The sequence below is a fragment of the Microtus oregoni genome, unplaced genomic scaffold, assembly GCF_018167655.1.
Source record: "Microtus oregoni isolate MIOR12 unplaced genomic scaffold, Mior012 000132F_ref0000261, whole genome shotgun sequence".
Classification (NCBI taxonomy): domain Eukaryota; kingdom Metazoa; phylum Chordata; class Mammalia; order Rodentia; family Cricetidae; genus Microtus; species Microtus oregoni.
In genome coordinates this window covers 1,037,990-1,060,699 of record NW_024544775.1, presented here as the reverse complement: position 1 = coordinate 1,060,699, position 22,710 = coordinate 1,037,990, and the positions used below count along the sequence as shown (strand labels likewise).

Below are 22,710 nucleotides of genomic sequence, written 5' to 3'. Positions count from 1 at the left end.
GCCTAGGCCGACGCCGACGACGACGCCGACGACGACGCCGACGACGACGCCAACGACGACGACGACGACGATGCCGACGACGGGTGCAAGTCCGGAGAGCGTTCGTTGCCTAATATGCTGCCTGCTGTGCTGTGTGGCTGCTGCACACCGGTGTTCCAGAGCAAAGACCCTTAGAGAGCTCCGGGAGACTTTCAGCGTTTCAAATTGAGCTCTATGCTAAGAAGATCCTTGCCTAAACCTAGCCAGGTTGTCTTCAGTGCAGCCGGTTCCTCTCAAAATAAACACTTCAATGTGTTTTCGGTGGTCAGTGTCAATTCTTAATTACTTAATACATAAACGTAATTTACTTGGTTGTAACCGCGCCAATTCTCAAAGGTACTGACCACACCCACCCCGAAGCTCATATTTCTAGGATTCCTGGAAAGGCTGGTGTGGGGAAAAGGGTGGTCTCTCCTCAGGTCCACAGGTGAAACTGGTGGGTAGGCACCACCTGGGTCTGGTGTGCTGTGGCGTGTCGTGGGTGGGGGGGGGGGGAGTGATGAGGAAGTGCTAGCCAATAGCAGAAAGGCTGTTGATGCCAGTCCTCAGCTCAAACCCCAACCTGCAGGCCTGCCACTTCCTTGCAGCCAGCGTCCCTGAGAGTCAGGCACTGGGCCAAGTGCCACTTTGCGGTGCACAGCGCCCCATCCTGCAGTTTTCCACGGTTGCTGCGGAATTCCATCCCTACCGCGTTCCCTTCGACGGGAGACAAACGGTGCAGTACAAGAACCCTCTGATGCCATGGTGCCAGTTCGCACCCTATAGCGGTCAGGAGGACGCGGTTTCTTTCCGTGTTCGCGTCCTCTACGTTCGGTTCTCTGTGGTTTCTATACACGCCGCTGTAACTTCACCCGATCCCGTTCCGTAGCAGATTAAGTGCCAGCTTCCGTGGGCAAAGACACGTTTTTGTCGCGCAAGGGTACCAAGGCATCCGACTAGAACCGCGTGGAAGACGACGGATTCGGTGTTTGCGCAGCCCCCCCCCCCCCCCGCACCCTCCCCTGCGCCGAATCTCCTTCTCGCCGGCGGTGCATTCCCAGCGCCAACGGTGTTGGGGACATTCTGGACTCAGGACTCGAGTATGGCCCTGTCTCCGACGGCCTTTTTCGTCGCCTCCTTTTGTAGCGGTCGGTCTCGACGCAGCTAAGGACCCTCCGCGTGGACCCACTGCGGTCAAATGCCGGGCCAAGGCTACCCGACCATTTCTCACTTTCACTGGAGCCAAAGGAGAAGAACCAAGCAGAAGCAGAAACGCTACTGACGCCAAACGCAGTTGAGCATGCCGGCTGCACCGCCGGCCGCTGGCGTCGCTGTGGCGCCGGAACTCAGCGTGTCCCGTCAGGACCGCCGAAAAACGATAGAGGGTCCGATCCGGACCTTGGGACGACGAGGCGGGTACACCGCAGGACGACGCGGACGAGACCCGTCCGGACGCCCGGACGATGCGGTAGGTCCATCGCGGGACCATGTGGCGGGTCTACCGCGGGACACGGTGACGGGTCCCCTGCAAACCGGGGGGATGAGGCGGCGTGTTCACCGCGAGACCGTGCGGCGGGTCCACCGCGAGACCGTGCGGCGGGTCCACCGCCGGGCGACGTGGATGGGTCCCGTCCGGACCGCCGGATGACTCGGCAGGTCCACCGCGGGACAACGCGGCGGGTCTACCGTGGGAAACCGTGGGACCATGCGGCGAGTCCCCCGCTGGACAACGGTGACGGGTCCCGTCCGGACGCCCGGACGATGCGGCGGGTCCACCGCGGGACGATGCGGCGGGTCCACCGCGGGACGATGCGGCGGGTCCACCGCGGGACGTCCGTTTCTCACTCTCACCGGAGTCAAAGGAGAAGACCCAGGCAGAAGCAGAAACGCTACTGACGCCAAACGCAGTTCAGCATGCCGGCTGCACAGCCGGCCGCTGGCGTCGCTGTTTTGCCAGAACTCAGCGTCACCGCGATTCCCGGGGCACGGAGCTAGCACTAAGAGGTTCCCCGACCACTGTGTCGCTGTCCGCGAGTGCGCGGAGCCGAATTCCCATCGGACGTCGGCTCGCCGGAGCTGCAATCCGACGGTGATTTTCAAAGGGCGTTCGTGATTTTCTGCCACTGTCCTTTCGTTTAGAGACCTGAATCAAACTCTGTATGTAAGGCTGCTGCGGGGTTCGATCCGCACGACCAAACCGACGACGTGGACCGGTGCGAGTCTGCAGCTGACGATTGACGCCAGCGAGCAGCCGAGTACCGGCCCGGGGTGTGGTGGAGGGTGGGAGCATATGGTGGGTACGGGTCCACAGCAGATGACCGACGGGACGGGTGCGGAGCCGGCGATCGGGACGACGGGGGCGAGTCTGCGCTGGATACTGTACGTCTAGAGGCCGCGGTTTCTTTTCTGAAATTTCGCCATTTTCTGACCCCGCCTCCCTTCATGACTACAAATACCCAGGCCTGGAGGAGCCTGTAGCAGGATATGCTTCCTGCGCCAGTGCAGGCACTGCTGTCCTCCCCGCCCAAGTGCTGCCCAAGCGATGGAGACAATGGAGCAGAGGTTCCCTTGCAGACCACCAAGGAGGAGAGTGCGGATCCGACGACAGGGGCGAAATCGCTTCCATAGAACTGTTGGAATCTGCTGCCAACTAAGGGGGCGTGCCCGGATCCGACCAAGGGTTTGAGTCCAGATCTGACGCAAAACCGCAACAGGTGAATGGGGTGAGTGTGCAGCCAAGGACAGGTGTGTGTTCCGAACCCAGAAAGGGTTCTGGTCCAGAGCTGACAATGTTTATGGGTCCAGAGCAGAGGGCAGAGATGATTGTGGAGCCTATGATGGAGGCGAGGTTGGAGCCCAGGAACGGGGACCCGTCTGCGTCAGATACCATATATCAAGACGTCATGGTTTTTTTTTTTTTTTTGGTTTTTTTTTTGTTTGTTTTTTTTCGAGACAGGGTTTCTCTGTGGCTTTGGAGCCTGTCCTGGAACTAGCTCTGTAGACCAGGCTGGTCTCAAACTCACAGAGATCCACCTGAAGACATCATGGTTAAGGTGAATTTGGCAGGCAATGGATAGAGCTAGAAAACATCATTTTGAATGAGGTAACCCAGACCTAGAAAGATAATCATCACATGTACTCACTCATAAGTGGTTGTAAAACATAAAGCAAAGGAAACCAGCCCACAAATCATAACCCTAGGGAATCTAGACAACAATGAGGACACTCTGAGAGGCTTACATAACTATAATCTGCATGGCAAGTAGAAAAAGACAAGATCACCTGGGTAAGTTGGGAGCATGGGGACCTTGCCAGAGGTGTGAAGCAGAGGAGAAGAGGTAGGGAGGGGAACAGAGAAAAATATAGAAATCAATAAAAATCAATAAAATAATAAAAAATGAAAAATAAACTTTTGGGAAATGACACAATGATATTCAACAAATGGTTCTTAACAATTGAATAGCCACAAGCAGAATGCACCTAGCTCTCACTCTGTATGACCCTATAGGGGCACCATTCAACACAGATCAATTCTTCCTATGGAAGTCAAAACTCTAAAGGTGGCAGATGAAAAAGTACCCCAAACTCGCAGGATCCCTCATGGGCAAGCACTTGCTGAGCAGGACTTCAGCACTAAGACATAGTGCTACCAACTGCAAGAGGGACATCATGAAACTGAAATTCTCAGGTCCAGCAAAGGCAGTGGTCTAATGTCCACCGAACAGAAGAAACTCTTTGATAACTTTTCATCTGGTATTGTATTAGTGTCTACAATCCACAAAGCACTCAGCCTTTAAAAAATCTTTTTAAAGAAACTCTTTGTCTCACTTACGTTTGATTTCTATGTGTATTAGTGTTTTGCCTGAATGCTTGTCTGTGTGTGGGTGTCAGATGCCCTGGAATTGGATTTACACAGTAGTGAGCTGACAAGTGTGTGCTGGGAATTTAACCTGGGTCCTCTGGACAGGCAGCTGGTGCTCTCCAGGATGCAGAAGTCACTTATCAAGGAAGAGAACATGGGATGACCCAAACAACAAAAGGTCCAGCAAAGTGATCATGTCATTGGCAGAGGCAGCAGCACAACTGTTATGTTCACCGTTGCTAGCCAGCTGAGAGAGGCGCTAATACCACTGAGATCCATGTTTTCCCAGTCAGAGCGGCAGTCAGAGCGGCAGTGGTGGTCATCAAGAGAGCAAAGAAGAACTAATGCTGGGGAGAAGGGGAGGGGGTATCCGGGCCAGCAGGATGCAAAAGGTGGTCCCTGATAAGCCTAGGGGAGAGCAATGGAATAGCAAGAGACAGGAGAAGTGATGGCAGGACAGTATTTCTGATCAAACCGCCCTTTATTATTTCCTCAGAAGCTGTTATACAGCAAATGGGCAAGGGGGAGGGGAGATGTGTCAACTCTGTTGGAATTCAGGCATGGAGACATCCCACGTGGAGACATCCCATGGTTTAGGCTGCTCTGCCAGCTGCTTCAAGGAAAAATACAAGAGACAGAAAGAAGATACCCTCCTCTTTTCCATGTGTGAGTTCTTCTGAGGATGGGGAGTCAGAACAAGAAGTTTCAGGCATTGTAGAGACACAAATTCTCTCTGTGGCAAAGTGGGTTGACAATCAAAGAAAGCAATTATGTCTCCAAACCCCAACACTCAAGGTTAGGTCTGAGTTCCTTGGCCATGTAGCTTACAGAAAGAATCACAGGATCTGATAAGCACACTGAGAAAATAAAGTTGCCAAAGGAAATTTAAATGAAATATTGTGTATAAATAAGAAAGAAAACTAGATGGTTAGCTAGACCACTTGTTTACGGTTTGGTAGCGTGGCAATAGGACAGGAATCTGCTACACTGGAGCCATAGGAAGCTCCCTGCCAGTCAAAAGACCTGGCTGAAAGGTGCTTGACTTGCTTAAAATTTGTCAATGGTTAATAGAAGAATCATTGCTTTGGGGTGAAGTTGATATTACACATCTTAATTAATGCAAATTAATACTAAGAAAAATGTTTAACCACTTGTGGGCTCCTGAAAAAAAATATATAACTTATGATCATACTGTGAGTTTTCTTGTGTAAAAATACTGTTTTAGGGGGCTGAGAGATGGCTCAGAGATTAAGAGCACTGACTGTTCTTCCAGAGGTCTTGAGTTCAATTCCCAGCAAGGACATGGTGGCTCACAAACATCTATAATGAGATCTGGTGCCCTCTTCTGGCCTGCAAGGGTACCTGCAGGCAGATGCTGTATACATAATTAATAAAATAAATCTTTTTTTTAAAAAGGATACTGTTTTAGGAAAATATGAGTTGTGGTTGTGAGGTTATCTTTCTTTGGTTAGAAACTATTGTCCAGAGTGGTATAAAGGGGATAAAAGAACAATCAAGAGACAATTAAAAGAAAGAGAAAAATAACCCGAATTGAACTTTGTTCCCTGAGAGAAGTCTCCTGGGTGGGTTTAGAGGCTGACCCCACCTCTCCTGTCCAGTGTCTCTGGCCTGCTGATGCTGGACTTCAGCCGTTCGCTTTGCTGGACCTTTTATAGTCTGAAATGGTTCTGTGTTATCTTCTTTAACAAATGAATTCTGGGGCTTGTAGAGATGGCTCAGTGGGTGAGAACACCAGCAGCCTTTACAGGGGACCTAGATTCAATTCCTAGAACACACATGGCAGCTTCCTTCTGTCTGTAACTCCATGTCCAGGACTTCTGACGTCCACCTACAGACCAGCATTCACACAAAACACCAACACACATAGAAATTAGAACTAGTAGAGAGAAAGAGTTTCTTACAAAATATTTTTTAAAATCTGAGTCCTTGGTGTGTTGTAGACAATAATCCTCTGCCAGATGAAAGTCATCAGAGAGTTTTCCCATTGTGTGGGCATTTGACCATTTCCTATACTGGACCTGAGGTTCTCAGCTTCATGATGTCCCTCTTGCCATCGGTAGCACTATTTCTTCAGTGCTAAAGCCCTGCTCAGCAAGTGCTAGCCCATGAGGGATCCTGCACTTTGGGTTATTTTATCTGCCACCTATAGAGTTTTGGAGTTCATGGGAAGAATGGGTGTGTGTTAACTGGTGTCCCCCAGGGAAACACCAAGAGGGATCTACTTGCTTCCTACTTGTGGTATTTAGTTTCCAGGTACCATTTGTTGAAGGTTTTGTCATTTCTCAAAAGCTAGTTTTTGCTGTTCAGTGGCAATGCATGACTTTAATCCCAGAGGCAAAGGCAGGTGAATCTCTGAGGTCAAGGTCGGCTTCTTTCAGGGTAGTGGATGCGACCCCGAGAAAACTTGTCCTGGAAATAAAAGTCTATTTTTTGTATGATTGTGAAAATCAAGTCCAGTTTTGACAAGTGCGTGTTTATGGAACTTTAGGTCTAGCCAAGTGTCCGGTTGTCAGTGAAGTGTGTGCTGTTTGTACTACTATAGCTCTATAAAGCCCCAGAGACCAGATGTGGAGACACATTCCGCATTGTTCTCTCTGTGTGTGTGTGCATGTGTGCATGTGTGTGTTTAGTGACAGCGTGGTTATCCTGGGTCATTTGGAATTCTACATGAATTGCAGTATTTATGAAAAATTCCAGAGTAAGTCTGGGAGGCCAGTGCTGACCTGGTACTTTTTTTTTTAAAAATATTTATTTATTTATTATGTATACAATATTCTGTCTGTATGCCTGAAGGCCAGAAGAGGGCGCCAGACCTCTTTACAGATGGTTGTGAGCCACCATGTGGTTGCTGGGAATTGAACTCAGGACCTTTGGAAGAGCAGGCAATGCTCTTAACCACTGAGCCATCTCTCCAGCCCCTGACCTGGTACTTTCTGTCCTGAGGTGAAAGGCCTGGAATTTGCCGCCCCTCCTCATCTTCCTCTGAAGGTGGAGTTCAGGGATCACTGCCTTTGCTCTGTAAACAACATTAGATATCATAAAACTTTGAAACATCTAGGATGAGCATGAAAGGCAGCTGGTATGACTTTGGAGTTTGACAACTGGGTCTCTGTCCTTGTGCCTCTTTGACCAAAGGAGCAGAGCCATAACTCAGCTCCCTAGCACAAACACAGCTCACAGTAGCCGGAGGCAACAACTGCAATGCCCCGAATTCCCATCCACACAGTTTCTATTTCAGTTTTTCTAGATTACAGAGTTTAGGAGTTGGGCACGGGTGGCACAGGCCTCTAATCCCACTACTAGGGAGGCAGAGGCAGGCAGATATCTGTGAGTTCGAGGCCAGCCTCTTCCAGGACAGGCTCCAAAGCTACAGAGAAACCCTGTCTCGAAAAACCCAAAGGAACAAACAAACAATCAAAAAAGTTTAGGAAAGCTGTGCTTCCTTAGGAGCCCAGGTGTGATGAGGCATAACTTGCTGTGCGGAGGCTCTGCCCTTAACAATCTACTAAATAAATGAAGTACTAGCTAAGTGCTTGTTTGCAAACCCCCTCCTGGACTCAAGAAAGCTCAGAGAAAGTGGTTTCAGTTTTATCAGTGCTACAAACAGGAAGCAAACACGCCCTAGGAAGAGGAGTGACTCACTCAGTCAGCAGTTGAGCAAACAAACTGAAGTCAGGCCAGGGCTGAGGACAGGAAGAAGAGAGGTGGGGCTACAGTGGATTGTCTCAGGGTGGACAGGCCTGGCAGCTTAGCCCCTGGAGGGGAGGGGGTGCTGCCTGGAGAATCAGTCCTTGCTCAGACCAGCAGAGAAAAGGATATCCTAACTGGGTCCTCAGCAGCTTGTCTGCCAAGGCCAGCGCCCTGCTGAAAACACACTGAGAAATCTAGAAAGCATGACCCATGGCACCCCAAAAAACCGCTTTCCTTCAGCAAGGGAAAGTGCACCCACTAGTCTAAATGAAAACTGAGACAAATCTCAGGCACAGCCCAAGAGCCAACTGTGGCCATTTTCAGAGAGAAATGGGCCCAATCTGGAGGTTGCCAGCCTTTCCTTGCTGGCAAGGCTTCTACTACCCATCTACCAAAAATCTGGCATCTTTATCACGCGGGAGCCAGGAGCTTTTGTTCTCCAGCCTGGATGAATGTGGCTTCCAGACAGGAGCCATCCTTAGGGGCTAATACAGAAATGGGATAGTGCGACCAATAGAAATCCAGGGAGCAAAATCCTTATGATTTGTCTGTTTGAATCAGGTCTTTTTTGTTTGATTGTTTGTTTTTCATGATAGGGTTTCTCTGTGTAATAGTCCTGACTGTCAGGGAACTAGCTCTTGTAGACCAGGCTGGTCTTGAACTCACAGACATCGGCCTGCCTCTGCCTCTGGAATGCTGGGATTAAAAGTATGCACCACAGCAACCTGGTGTAATCAGTCTTCTTATGACTCAGCAATCACACTCAAGGCTGCATCCCAACCTGGAAGCCTCTGTTCCTGCAGGCCAGGCTATGCCAGTCCTTTCCTCTTCTTAACCAAGCTGGGTTGTTCAACATCCAGCAGGAATTTGGCAGTAACTGGAAAAACTTACTAAGCTTTCATAAGGAAAAAGCAGCATAGACTGAGTTTAAAAGGCAGCAGAATCTCATCTTTGGGAGGCCCACTTCCTGATTCAGGGCCTGATCCTGGCAGAAACTAAGTAATCCTTGTGATGTAGACATTGAAATGCTGGTACCAGGTAAGTGTTGGACGACACACCCAACGCCTGAGTTTTAAAATTTTATAAATTTTTCTGTGACATAGTTCATTTTTTGGTTGTGCCCTTATGTGTTTTTCCTCTTTGGGAAAGTCCTTTATCTTGGGACAGATTTCCAGTAAAAATGATTAGTTTTCATCTTAAAGTGATTTTGAAGCTCCTTTTTAAAAATATATATGTTTTGTAATGATGACTTCTGGCATCTGCATGGATGGTTTTGCCCCATTTTATTCTTTCCAGTTTGACAATCTTTAGAGAGCATTACCTTTTGGTTAATTAAGATCGCTCTATTTCAGTGAAAGTACAGGACGCTGATTTAAGGTCTAGTGTGTCAGGCCTTAGAAACTGCTTTTCGGGGCTGGAGAGATGGCTCAGCAGTTAAGAGCACTGACTGTTCTTCCAGAGGACCTGAGTTCAATTCCCATCAACCACATGGTAGCTCACAACCATCTGTAATGAGATCTGGTGCCCTCTTGCCTGCAGGCATACATGGAGGCAGAATGTTGTATACATAATAAATAAAATTAAAAAAAAAAAGAAACTGCTTTTCTTCAAATCATGGACACCACATTGAAAAGATCTATTCGAATGACATCGAGTTTTTATTGGAATAATGGCCTACATTAAACGACAGACTTTCTAGGAAGAGGACAGCACCTCATCTAAAGGATGAACATTTATTCAAAGGGTGATACTTGGTGAAGGAGCTTCCTTTCAAGACTGCCCAGCATTTGTGTAAAGAACTGGCTTTAGTTTAACACTGAATTTAAAGTATTTGGTTTTGTCTGTCTGTCTGTCTGTCTGTCTATCACCTATCATTTATCTACTTATTTTCAGACAGTGTCTCTCTAAAGAGCCATGGCTGTCCTGGAACTAGCTGTGTAGACCAGGCTGGCTTTGAACTGCCAGAGATCGTCCTGCCTCTGCTTCCAGGTTGTTTGGATTAAAAGTGTGTGCTATCAAGCTTGGCTCAAAAATATTGACGTTTAAAACTTTTGTATCTTTTTGAAATTAGAATTTAGTTACTTTATTTAATTACTGTCTTTCTCTCCAACCCCCTCTATGTATCCCAATGATGATGCCCTTTTTCTTTGTTTATTACACATATATGTGTGTTATTGTGTGTGCATACATGTGTGTTTATGTATGTATTCCTAAACACAGACATTAAAACTGATTAGTTTGTCTAGTGTCACGTGTGTGTGTGTGTGTGTGTGTGTGTGTGTGTTCAAGGCTGAGCATTTGGCATTGGATAGCCAATCTGGGGCTCTTTGCTGTGGAAGAGTATTTTTCATGCTCTGCATGTTCCTTGTTTTGTTCTATGTGGTTGGGATTCGTTCCCACGCATGCTTGTTTGCTGCTGTTTGTTTATTGAGGCAGGATTTTTTCTGTGTAGCCCTGGTTGTCTTGAAACTTACTCTGTAGACCTGGTTGGTCTCGAGTTAAAAAAAATTAGCCTGCCTCTGTTTCCTGAGTGCTGGGATTAAAGGTGTGTGCCACCACTGCCAGGCTACTATCAGGGTTCCTTTTTTTTTTAAATATTTATTTATTTATTATGTATACAATATTCAGTCTGTGTGTATGCCTTCAGGCCAGAAGAGGACACCAGACTCCATTACAGATGGTTGTGAGCCACCATGTGGTTGCTGGAAATTAAACTCAGGACCTTTGGAAGAGCAGGCAATGTTCTTAACCTCTGAGCCATCTCTCCAGCCCTCAGGGTTCCTTTCTTACAGGTGTTTTTTTTTTGTCTAAAGCTCAGGCCTCATGCGCTTCCTACTTCCAGGTCAGCAAATCTATCCTTGTTCTCCTTATAAAGAGGCAGCCAGGCCCAGAGGACACTGCACCCCTGGAGCAAAAGGAGGATTTGGATGGGAAGGATCTACTTTAGTATAGGGCTTGGGATTTTGGAAATAAATGACTCTTTATCCAAAAACTCACTTTTTATGGAACAGTTCAAGTTTTTCATTAGATGTTGTTTTTTTTATTTGAAGGATTGACTCTCCATTAAATGGATATTTTATTGAAATGATAATCTTTTTGTACACGTTGAAAATTCATTTAAGGATTGACTTAATAGTAACTCCACAAAGCAATGTTTGACAACCATACTAATTAAGGCAATTAAAAGCATTAAGTCCTCTTTATTGATGGCTAGATAAACAGGAATCTTGTGCCTCTGAAATATCTCTTGGAATCCAAGTTACGCGTACAGAGTTTTTAATGGGAAAAACCTCAGAAACAATATTTAATTAACATCAACATTCGATAATGATCAGGGTAATATTAAAATGCTCACTCCTGACAGGTTATATCAGTTACTTTCTTGTCCATAGTTTTGTGATATTTTGGTTTACTTTAATTGTTTTGGTGAATACATGTGGACCATAGTCACAGCCATGGAAATCTCAAATGTGTGGGCATTGAAGGGTGGCATAGAGAGGGCTGAGAACTGTCTGTGTAAAATCAACACGGAGTCAGGACAGGGTGGTGTTACCCTTAACATTTAATACCCTTAAAAATTGACTTTTCGTGAAAATAATCGACAGGTTAAATATTTATTTATTTAATTCTCGACAGGATTGCTCTGTATAGCACTAGCTGTCCTGGAACTTGATCTGGACATCAGACTTGAACTCACAGAGATCCTCTTGCCTCTTCTTCCTGAGCGCTGGGACCAAAAGCATGGGAAACTACTGGAAGACTAGGTTAGGAATTTATTTTAAAAAAATGACTTTTCATTTGAAAGGTTGATTTCATGAAAAAGTCCGCCTTCATGAGAAGGATGAGTTTCTCACTGAGATCCCTAAGGCCAAGGAAGAACAGGGTAAGTTTTCATTGTGTTGATTCAAGTCCTGTCTTTGGACTTGAGTTCCCATCCACACACCAGCACTTCAGAACCCAGAGAGTAGTCATTGTCTTCAGTGTGTGCCTGTCTCAGTTTTTCAGATCTGCACAGTGTTCCAGTAACATCCCCAGGGGAAGGCAAATGCCTTGAGGCAAGATCCTGTAACCTGGAGCAGGGACAAGCATCTTTTGAGAATGGAACTCTCCACCCAAACAAAGGAGGCTTCCTGAGGCCACACTTGCAGATGCAAAACTAGGCTAGAGATGACCACTGGGTCTGGAGTGCTCTAGAGGCTGCAGAGAACTCTCTGGATACAATAACATCCTAGCTTGCTCCCTGGTAAGCCCTGCTAACCTGACCATGTCCTACTTTCAGATCTTAACTTTCATATACATTTTGGTAAAGCTCTGTAATATCCTTTTCTGTTTCTCTTTTATTTTTTTAAATATTTATTTATTTACTTATTTATTAGTTATACAATATTCTGTCTGTGTATATGCCTGCATACCAGAAGAGGGCACTAGACCCCATTACAAATGGTTGTCAGCTACCATGTGGTTGCTGGAAATTGAACTCAGGACCTTTGGAAGAGCAGGAAATGCTCTTAACCTCTGAGCCATCTCTCCTGCCCCCTTCTGTTTCTCTTTTAAAACAATCCTTTATTTTAGGGTGTAATTTAGACTGCAGACATTTGGTTTTCATCTAAAACTACTTTTAACCATCTTCATCCAAAGTAATTTTATTCAAACACAGAACGTATGTCCTGGAACAGGCTAGTAGATCAGGCTGGCCTCTGCACTCAGAGTGCTGAGACCAAGGCCATGTGACAACAAACTTACTAAGACAGACATGCTTTTATTCTAAATCCAATTTTATTTTGTCCTTTATAGAAAATGTTAAAAGCATATATCTGAAATAATCAGGCAACAAATAGTCTTGAGGTTTGTTGAATACAGTCAACCCCCAAAAAGCCCCAACTTGGGTTTCCAAATGACTCTAAAGTTACCTGCTGAACATGCTGTAGGATGTTAGTTACCACTGTGTCTATTGCCATTACCATAATGAAGAGGAAATTTAACATACAGATTTATATGTATTTAATAAACATTTATTTTCCATATCCTACATCTTATAGTTTTGATTTTTAAAATTCATATATGTTATTTGTATGCTGAGACTCTTCTTTGATGAGTTCCAGGAGATCAGACACCCTCTTTTAGGATTTGCAGGCACCAGGCACACATGTGGTACACAGAAACACATGTATGCAAAACACAAGTACACATCAAATAAGTAACTAAATTAAAATACTCTTGGAGGGTCTGGAGAGAGATAGCTTAGAGGTTTCAGTATATGTCGCTTTTGCAGAGGGTCCAGGGTTAGTTCCCAGCACCCACATTTTTTTGGGAATCTGAAATACTCTTCTGGCCTGTGTGGGCACCGGGCACACACAATGTGCACAGATATCCATGCGGGAAAAACACTCCTACATATAAACTGAAAGAAAATAGGTCTCTTTAAAATACTTCCTTAAGTTACAAAGAAAGAAAAGAAACAAGCCAGGAGGTGGTTGAAGGAGCACACCTTTTATCCCAGCACTCAGAGAGAGAAACCTTGTCTTCAATTCAAAACAAACAAATAAACAAAAAGGAAAAGAAATGAAACAAATTGTTATTTGTTATTATTCTAATGAAATGACTGTAATATCCTTTGGGTATACTCAGTAAAGGTAATGATTTTTTTTTTTTACCACAGATAATTTAAAAAGGAAATAACGGCCGGGCGGTGGTGGCACATGCCTTTAATCCCAGCACTGGGGAGGCAGAGGCAGGCGGATCTCTGTGAGTTCGAGGCCAGCCTGGTCTACAAGGGCTAGTTCCAGGACAGGCACCACAAACTTCAGAGAAACCCTGTCAAAAAAAAAAAAAAAAAAAAAAAGGAAATAGCATTTAAGTATCAGGAAACAATCTGTTTTAAAAAGAATAGGCTGAGATTCACCTGCCTCTGAATCTCAATTGCTGAGACTAAAGGCCATTGCCAACACTATTTTGCAAAATAATTTGTTTTCTTTTTTTTAAAATAAGCAAACAGGCCGGGCCGTGGTGGCGCACGCCTTTAATCCCAGCACTCGGGAGGCAGAGGCAGGCGGATCTCTGTGAGTTCGAGACCAGCCTGGTCTACAAGAGCTAGTTCCAGTACAGGCTCCAAAACCACAGAGAAACCCTGTCTCGAAAAACCAAAATAAATAAATAAATAAATAAATAAATAAATAAATAAAATAAGCAAACAGTACGTTCCATAAAGTATTTAAATATCTCAATTATTCTGCTTTATTTCTCTTCAAGGTGGTGTACTTCTTAATGTTGTGCTCAACTTATTTTAAGGTTTTGTAAAATTTGTTTCATGGGTCTCCAAATACATAAGTATTAATGAGTACTTATGAATTTATCGCTGCACTGAGTCAAAAGTACCTAGGATCTTTTTTGCTTATTAATTTCATTTCTTAATTTATTATTGTGTTAGTTTGTTTTTGGTTTGTTGAGACAGGGTTTCTCTGTGTGACAGCCCTAGCTGTCTTGGAACTCACTTTGTAGAACAGGCTGATCTTGAATTCAGAGAATCCATCTGCCTCTCCCCTTTGAGTGCTGGAATAAAAAGATGCGCAACACCATACAGGAAATTTTTTTTCTTACCTTCGATTTATTCAGTGGACATCCATAAGTCTCATCTCTCCGACATGAACTGTGCAGAAGAAGATGTGTCTTAAAGCCAATGGGTGTTGGGTAGTTTCACCTATGAATGGGATTTCCCAAGCTCTCTAGTGCTCTTGAGTGTGATGGAATCTGAACTCACAAAGGAATGGAGAGGGTTGGGCTGTCAGCAAGTGAGAGCACAGATCACCTGTCCATCAACAGATCCTAAAGCACTCTGGAGTGATCTTCCATGAAGAACTTTGAAATCTCATGACAATGTCCTCCATTCAAGCAGAGATCAGAGAAGCTTAGGCGAGAGAAGGGGGCTGAGAGGAGCTGCAGCTGGGCATTCAGAAAAGTCATCTTGAAGAGAACTCCTGGACTCTGGCTCTGAGATTACTAAGGTGAGCTCTGTGAACTAAAGGAGCCTCATGTGGAATCCCTCCAAAAAGATCTCTGCGCTGTGCAATCAATAGTCTGCTTCTGGTCACAAATTAAAAGAAAAACCTTCCATCCATGTGACCAGAACATTTCTGTCTCATGCTGCCCCAGCAGAATCTCAAGGGGACAGATCCCATCCTCACAGCCTGAAGGCTTGGCAGCATGAGATCCAGGCAGCCCAGATGTGGTGGTCTGCCCACTGCACCCACCAACATATACACCCTCATTTCAACTGCTAGGGCATCAGCATGGGGTGCCTTGTCACTGGTAAAGTATTTGGGTCCTTTGTTCATAACTCATCTGGTGATGGTTTTACTGAAGGCGGTCCTAAGGCTCATGTTTGAATGCTTCATTCCTAGTTGGTGGTACTTTTGTAAGAATACGGAGGTGTGAAGTTTTTGGAGGAAATATATCATTGTGTATGAAAGTTCAGATCTCAAAAGACCCCGATTATGAACTTAAGGAGTAGGTTCTCCCACCTCCCCCCAGTCGCTTTCTCTTTGCCCCCCCCCCCCCCCGCCTTTCTCCACTCCCCTCTCCCTTTACTTACTTTCTGGTGTCTGATCAAGATATGAGCTCTCTCAGCTATTGCTTCTCTCTGCCATCATGGACTCTCCCCCATCACTTTGGTGTGATTATCTCCAGGCTCAGGTGTCTCTCTGCAGACCACATGACTTCATCCTTCTTGGTGAAGGGCAACAATGCTTTCATGTCTGTTCCCCACACAGTCTTCACATTGCTGGATGTTTTCCTTGGTTATATCACATAGCTTTTGCAAATGAGGCTGCAAATAACATCATTGTTTAAGTATCTCTGGGGTCTGTTGTTTCTCTGGCCTTCAAGAACGTTGGACATGCAAGTGCTATTCAGACATCCAGAGACAGGTAAAATACAAACTAAAAAGACCAACATCAGCCTCGACCAAATCCAGGTGGATACATATACCAACCAGATGATTTAGAATATTAAAAATCATAAAAAATACAAACCTAACACAGTGTTTCCTAAATTACAGAGTTGAAAATTCAACTACTCCATGGGATGCTGATAGCCAAGCCAAATAAATACCAGTGAATCAAGAAACTGCCTGCAGCTGGGGGTGGAGTTAAGGTTCTCCCTATGAACTATATAGCTTTCTGATACCCACCTTCAAGAGCCCCAGCTCCCACTGTTCCCTCCCAATGATGGGAAAGATGGGCTGGCAAAATAACTATGCACTTGTCCTGGATCACAAAGACAGAGCAAAATCCGCAGAGTGTGAGAGAGAAGCCCTCAGGTCAGCGTGGTCCAGGGTGTTGCCAGCGGTAAGAAAACTGGCCTGTGGTGGATCCAGGAAGGACAACAAGGGAATGGCAATTCCAGACAGCAGTTCCTGGGAGCACTAACCATGGGCATCACAAAAGGAACACAGTCCAAGCTTGCTGGCAGCCTATCCGAAATCAGAGAAGGAAGCTATAATACTGGCTGAACATGGGTCCAGAAAGCCGTAGAGCTGGCTTTGGGTATCAGAATAGCCTAGAGGCCAAGTTCTGTCTCTCCCTGAGGTGAAAAATGTTTGGGTCCTCAGGTAGGAGAGTGAGCTGTGGAATGTTGTCTGAAGAGCTTTTGCCTGCAAGCACACACTTCCCCATTAGCTGCATCTGCTCCTCTTCCCACCCACCACCTTGGACCCCAGGGCTGTCTAACCAACTGTGGACTGAGAGAGGTTCTCAAGGCCAGACCAAATCTCAGAGGCCGACTTTCATGGTCTGGTTTCTTGGCCGCGGTAGGAGCCTTAGCCTGGGCCTTACCAGCGCTGCTTATGGAGAAAGGACCTCGAGCTGGAGATGGCCATCAAGAGAGAGCCATATTCGAGCCTTGGACCGTGCTGTCGCCGAAAACCGTGGCGCAGCGAAAGGGACAAATATTCACTGGTACAAACCCCGAATTTGTCGTCTTCCAGGGGGCCAGGGTCAAAAGTCTTGGGACACTTGCCCGGCAAAAAATGAGCATTTGCCGACGGCTTCGCTTCGGTATCGGCTATCTAAAGAAAACGACCTTGAGCTGACAATAGAGGATCCCATAAGGAACCAGAACCGCGGCGTCCTGACTGCACCACTGCACGCTTGCAACAGGGCAAAGCCATCTCTTTCAGCATGTTTGCTCACATCGTCCGGTTAGTGGTTCCTGGCTCGGGGCGAATCCCAAGGCAGCCTGCCTGGCAGAGTCTGATTCAGTCTGAAAAACGAAAGAAGCTGTGAAGAAAATCACCGATGTGGTTCAAAATGGCAGTCTGATTGCAGTCCCGGCCTGCTGACTTTCGATCAGAAGTTGACTAGGTGGATGAATCCTGGCACTAGTAGACAGCGGAGCAGGACCCCGGAAACCCCTAGCGCTGGCTTCGTGCACCAGCGCCACAGCGACGCCAGCGGTAAAGACGAGTCCGGACTGCAGCTCAGAGGCGGAGCTGCTTACTGGGACTTCTTCCCTGTCTGCCCTGCGATCCAGAAGCCCTCAGGCAGGCGTGGTCCGGCGTCTTGACCACAGTAGGGGCACTCGTTAGGGACCTTAGCTGCGCCGTGAGTGATGAAAGAGAGAGATGGCCGGCCGTCGGAGAGAAGGCCATTCTCCAGTACTGACCCGTGATGTCCTGAAAACCTTTGGTGCAGTGAAAGGACCGTCAGGCGATGGAGATTAGGTTGCCGGGGGGCGGGTGGGGAGGACACACCAAATTTGTCCTTTTCCATTGGGTTCTGGTCGGAAGTCTTAGGACACTTGACCGGTCAAAACGTATCTTGGCCTATGGCAGTCGGTACTGATTCTGCTACCGGAAGAAATCGGGTGAATGTTAGCGTTTATACAAACCGTGGCTAGCCGAGTGTAGAGGATGCAAAAAACGAATTCAACCCGGGGCATCCTGAGACCTCATCTGGTGTGGACTCGCCCTGGGGCCTCAGACAGTTCTCGCAGCGGTTTGCTCAGGTAGTCGTGACTGCGGTTCGTGGTTCAGGTGGAATCCCGCAGCAGCCTGCCTTGCAGAGCCTGATTCAGTCTGAAAAACGAAAGAAGCTACGGAGAAAATAACGGATGCGGTTTGAAATCGCGGTTGGACTGCAGCTCGAGCTTGCTGACATCCGATCGGAAGTCGACTCGGTGGATGAATCGTGGCACTCGCGGACAGCGGAGCAGGAGCCGGAAAACCCATAGCGCTAGCTCCGTGCACCCACTCTCAAAACGAATGGACACTTGCCAAAAATCGCAAAGGCGGTTTGAAAATCGCGGTCCATTTGCAGCATGGGCGAGCTGACACCGGATTGGAAGTCGCCTAGGTGGAAGAAACACCGCCCTGGCGGAAAGTGCCACAGGGGCCAAGTAACCCAAAGCTAGCTTTGAGCACCCAGAATGCGAATCCTTGCCAAGCAGAGTGCCTGGGCCACAGCGACCCCAGCGGCTGGCTGTACAGAGGTGTCCGGAATGCAGCTGGCAGGCCAAGCTGCCTTTGGCTTCAGAGGCTTTTCTGCTTCTGCCCGAGTCTTCCCCATTGGCTCCAGTGAGAGTGAGAAAAGGTCAGGCAGGCTTTGTCTGTCGTCTTGCCCGCAGTAGGGGCACTCATAGGAACCTTAGCTGCGTCGCGACCTCTAAAAGAGAATAAAAGGAGAAGGCCGGCATAGACAAGGCCATACTCGAGTCCAGACAACTGAAAGTCTCCCGAAAACCTTCCGCGCGAGGAATGGAACGCAGGGACAACGGAGATTCGGAGGTGCAGACACCGAATCCATCGTCTTCTTTCGGTGAGGGTCGGATGTTTTAGGACCCTTTCCCGACCAAAATGTTTTAGGACCCTTTCCCGACCAAATGGTTTTTTTTTTTCCCACGAAAGTTGGCACTGAATCGCTATGGAAAGGAATCGTGTGAATTTACAGCGTTTATATAAAGGAGAACGAACCGAACGTAGAGGACGCAAACACGAAAGAAACCGCGGACTCCTGAACGTTATAGGGTGCGGACTGGCCCGCGCGGGCAGCAGATGTTTCTTGCTCTGCACCATTTGTCTCCCATCGTCGGGATCGCGATACGGATGGAATTCCTCAGCAACCTTGGGAAACTGCACGATAGGGCACAGGGAAGTGGCACTTGGTCCAGTGCCTGCCTCACAGTGACCCCAGCTGCAAAGATTTGACTGGCCTGCAGCTTGGAGGCATAGCTGAGGACTGGCATCAATAGTCTTTCTGCTATTGATTGGCTAGCACTTCCTCATGGCCCCTGTCCCCAGATCCCAGCGGCGCCTACCCACCCCGTTCACCCAAGGGCCTGAGGATTGACCACGTGGTCCCCATACCAGCATGTCCAGGAATCCTAGAAACGTCGACTTCGGGGTGTCGTCAGGTCAGTACCTTTGAAAACCGGCGCGGGTACAACCAAGTAAATTACGTTTATGTATTAAGTAATTAAGAATTGACACGGACCACCGAAAGCACATTGACGTGTTTATTTTTGGAAGAAACCGGCTGCACTGAAGACCGAACCGGCTGCGACGACTGAAGAGGTTTAGGCAAGGATCATCTTGTCACGGAACCCACTTTCAAACGCTGAAAGTCTCCTGGAGCTCTCTAAGGCGCTCTGCTGTGGGACACCGGTTAGCAGCAGCCACACTAAATGCAGAGTATTAGGCAAGGAATGCATTCCGGACTCGGACACGACGTCCTCTGCAGACTGGACCTCCGTCCTCGGGTCCGTACTCGAACCCGTTGCCGGCTCCGGACTCGGAGCCGTCGTGGGCTGCACACTCGCACACGTCGTCGGCTCCGGCCACGGCCGCCGCTCGGTCTGCTGCAGACTCTCCGCAGACATGGGATCCGGAATGGTCGGAACGGGAATGATCCCTGTCGTCTCGTCCTCGTAATGGAACCGGTCCCCTTCTCCCCGTCGTCGGAACGGGAATGGTCCCTGTCGTCTCGTCGTTCCGGTCGTCCTGTGGTCGGGACCTGACCAGACCTCGACGTCCCGTGGTTGAGACGGAACCAGTACCCGTTGTCCCTTCGTCGGGATGGGTCCCGTCCCCATCGTCCCGTCGTAGGAACGGACTCCTCCCAGTAGTCCCGTGGTCGAAACGGGACTTGTCCCAGTAGAAGACTCCGGAATTGGCCCCATCTTCGGCTCTGCACTTGCCTCTGTCGTCTGCTCGGGACCCGCTGCTCTGTCATCCACACCATCACTCCAGCAGCACTTGCACCGGGAGGACAGCAGCGCATGCGCAAGGGCAGGCAGAAGAGCCCTTTCCAGCCTGGGTATTTGTAGTCTTGAAGGAAGGCGGGGTCAGAAAATTGCGAAATTTCAAAAAAGAAACCGCAACCTCTAGTCCGGTATCCAATGCAGCCGACTCGTCGCGTCGGCAGGACGGGACCGATCCCCGTCGTCCCGCTGTCAGGACGTGACCCGTCCCTCTCTTCGGGCGATCAGGACGGGACCGGTCCGCGTCGTCCCACGGTCCAGACAGGTCGACGCGGAGGTTTCCAGTCCCTACCGCCAGGCGACGGGGTGGGGACGACGCTGACGGGTCCTGTCCGGACCACGGGACGATGCGGCAGGTCCACCGCGGGACAACGCGGACCGGTCCAGTACGGACCTAGGGCCGACGCGACCGGTCCACCGAGGGACGACCGTTTCTCACTCTCACCGGAGCCAAAGGAGAAGACCCAGGCAGAAGCAGAAACGCTACTGACACCAAACGCAGCTCGGCATGCCGGCTGCACCGCCGGCCGCTGGCGTCGCTGTGGCGCCGGAACTCAGCTTCACTGCGATTCCCAAGGCGCGGAGCTAGCACTAAGGGGTTCCCCGACCACTGTGTCGCTGTCCGCGAGTGCGCGGATTCGTGCGCGGAGCCGAATTCCCATCGGACGTCGGCTCGCCCGAGCTGCAATCCGACGGTGATTTTCAAACGGCGTCCTTGATTTGCTGCCACTGTCCTTTCGTTTAGAGACCGGTATCAAACTCTGTATGTAAGGCTGCTGCGGAATTCGATCCGAACGGCCAATCCGACGACGTGGACCGGTGCGAGTCCGCGGCCGAGGATTTGGGCCAGCGCGCAGCCGAGGACCGGTCAGAGGTGCTGGGGGACGGGGGCGTACGGTGGGTATGGGTCCGCAACAGATGAGCGACCGAGGGGACGAGTGCGGAGCCGGCGACGGGGACGAAAGGGGTGAGTCTGTACACCATACCTTAGGTCAAGTGGCTGCGGTTTCTATTCTGAAAAGTCCCAATTTTCTGACCCCGCCTTCCTTCAAGACTATAAATACCCAGGCTTGGAGGAGCCTGTAGCAGGCTCTGCTGCCTGCTACAGTGCAAGCTCTGCTGTCCTCCCGCTGCAAGTGCTGCTCAAGCGATGGAGACGACGACGGAGCACCGGTTCTGGAGCAGACCACCACGGGGGCCAGTGCAGAGCCGACATCGACGCGGGCGAGGCCGAGGCCGAGGCCGGAGCCGACGACGTGATGTGCGAATCTGCAGCCGCCGCCGCCGACCTGTGCGGGTCCGCCAAAGCCGACGGTGGGGGCGAGGATGGAGCCAACGACGGGGTTCCAGGCTGCAGACGACGCCTAGGCCGATGACGACGCCGACGACGACGCCGACGACGATGCCGACGACGGGTGCATTTCCGGAGAGCGTTCGTTGCCTAATATGCTGCCTGCTGTGCTGTGTGGCTGCTGCACACCGGTGTTCCAGAGCAGGGACCCTTAGAGAGCTCCGGGAGATTTCCAGCATTTCAAAGTGAGCTCTATGCCAAGAAGATCCTTGCCTAAAACCTAGCCAGGTTGTCTTCAGTGCAGCCGGTTCCTCTCAAAATAAACACATCAATGTGTTTTCGGTGGTCAGTGTCAATTCTTAATTACTTAATACATAAACGTAATTTACTTGGTTGTAACCGCGCCAATTCTCAAAGGTACTGACCACACCCACCCCGAAGCTCATATTTCTAGGATTCCTGGAAAGGCTGGTGTGGAGAAAAGGGTGGTCTGTCCTCAGATCCACAGGTGAAAGCGGTGGGTAGGCACCACCGGGGTCTGGTGTGCTGTGGAGTTTTGGAGGCGGGGGGGGGGGGGGGGGGGGGAGGAGTGATGAGGAAGTGCTAGCCAATAGCAGAAAGGCTGTTGATGCCAGTCCTCAGTTCAAACCCAAAGCTGCAGGCCTGCCACTTCCTTGCAGCCAGCGTCCCTGAGAGTCAGGCACTGGACCAAGTGCCACTTTGCGGTGCACAGCGCCCCATCCTGCAGTTTTCCACGGTTGCTGCGGAATTCCATCCCTACCGCGTTCCCTTCGACGGGAGACAAACGGTGCAGTGCAAGAACCCTCTGATGCCATGGTGTCAGTTCGCACCCTATAGCGGTCAGGAGGACGCGGTTTCTTTCCCGTGTTCGCGTCCTCTACGTTCGGTTCTCTGTGGTTTCTATACACGCCACTGTAACTTCACCCGATCCCGTTCCGTAGCAGATTAAGTGCCAGCTTCCGTGGGCAAAGACACGTTTTGGTCGGGCAAGGGTTCCAAGGCATCCGACTAGAACCGCGTGGAAGACGACGGATTCGGTGTTTGCGCAACCCCCCACCCCCGCACCCTCCCCCGCGCCGAATCTCCTTCTCGCCGGCGGTGCATTCCCAGCGCCAACGGTATGGGGGACATTCTGGACTCAGGACTCGAGTATGGCCCTGTCTCCGACGGCCTTTTTCGTCGCCTCCTTTTTTAGTCGCGACGCAGCTAAGGACCCTCCGCGTGGCCCCACTGCGGTCAAATGCCCGGCCAGGGCTACCCGACCATTTCTCACTGTCACCAGAGCAGAAGCAGAAACGCTACTGACGCCAAACGCAGTTGAGCATGCCGGCTGCACCGCCGGCCGCTGGTGTCGCTGTGGCGCCGGAACTCAGTGTGTCCCGTCAGGACCGCCGAAAAACGATAAAGGGTCCGATCCGGACCTTGGGACGACTCGGCAGGTCCACCGCGGGACAATGCGGCGGGTCTAGCGTGGGATACCGTGGGACCATGCGGCGAGTCCACCGCTGGACAACGGTGACGAGTCCCGTCCGGACGCCCGGACGACGCGACGGATCCA

General features: G+C 49.2%; 1 protein-coding gene across 1 annotated transcript; it reads right to left on the bottom strand.

Annotated features, from left to right (window-relative positions):
- Positions 1–18,970: 18,970 nt before the first annotated feature.
- On the bottom strand, positions 18,971–19,860 carry LOC121444551. The gene is made up of 2 exons (XM_041646378.1): positions 19,565–19,860; positions 18,971–19,532 (listed from the first exon to the last, which is right to left on the bottom strand). Exons 1-2 carry the CDS (start codon positions 19,858–19,860, stop codon positions 19,157–19,159), a joined length of 672 nt encoding a protein of 223 aa, XP_041502312.1. The 3' UTR covers positions 18,971–19,156.
- Positions 19,861–22,710: the final 2,850 nt, after the last annotated feature.

Coding starts and splice junctions, on each gene's coding strand:
- LOC121444551 (XM_041646378.1), bottom strand. CDS start 19,860: ATGCGCTGCTGTCCTCCCGGTGCAAGTGCTGCTGGAGTGATGGTGTGG. Junction 19,533..19,564: donor ACAGGACGACCGGAACGACG/AGACGACAGGGA, acceptor GTTCCGACGACG/GGGAGAAGGGGACCGGTTCC.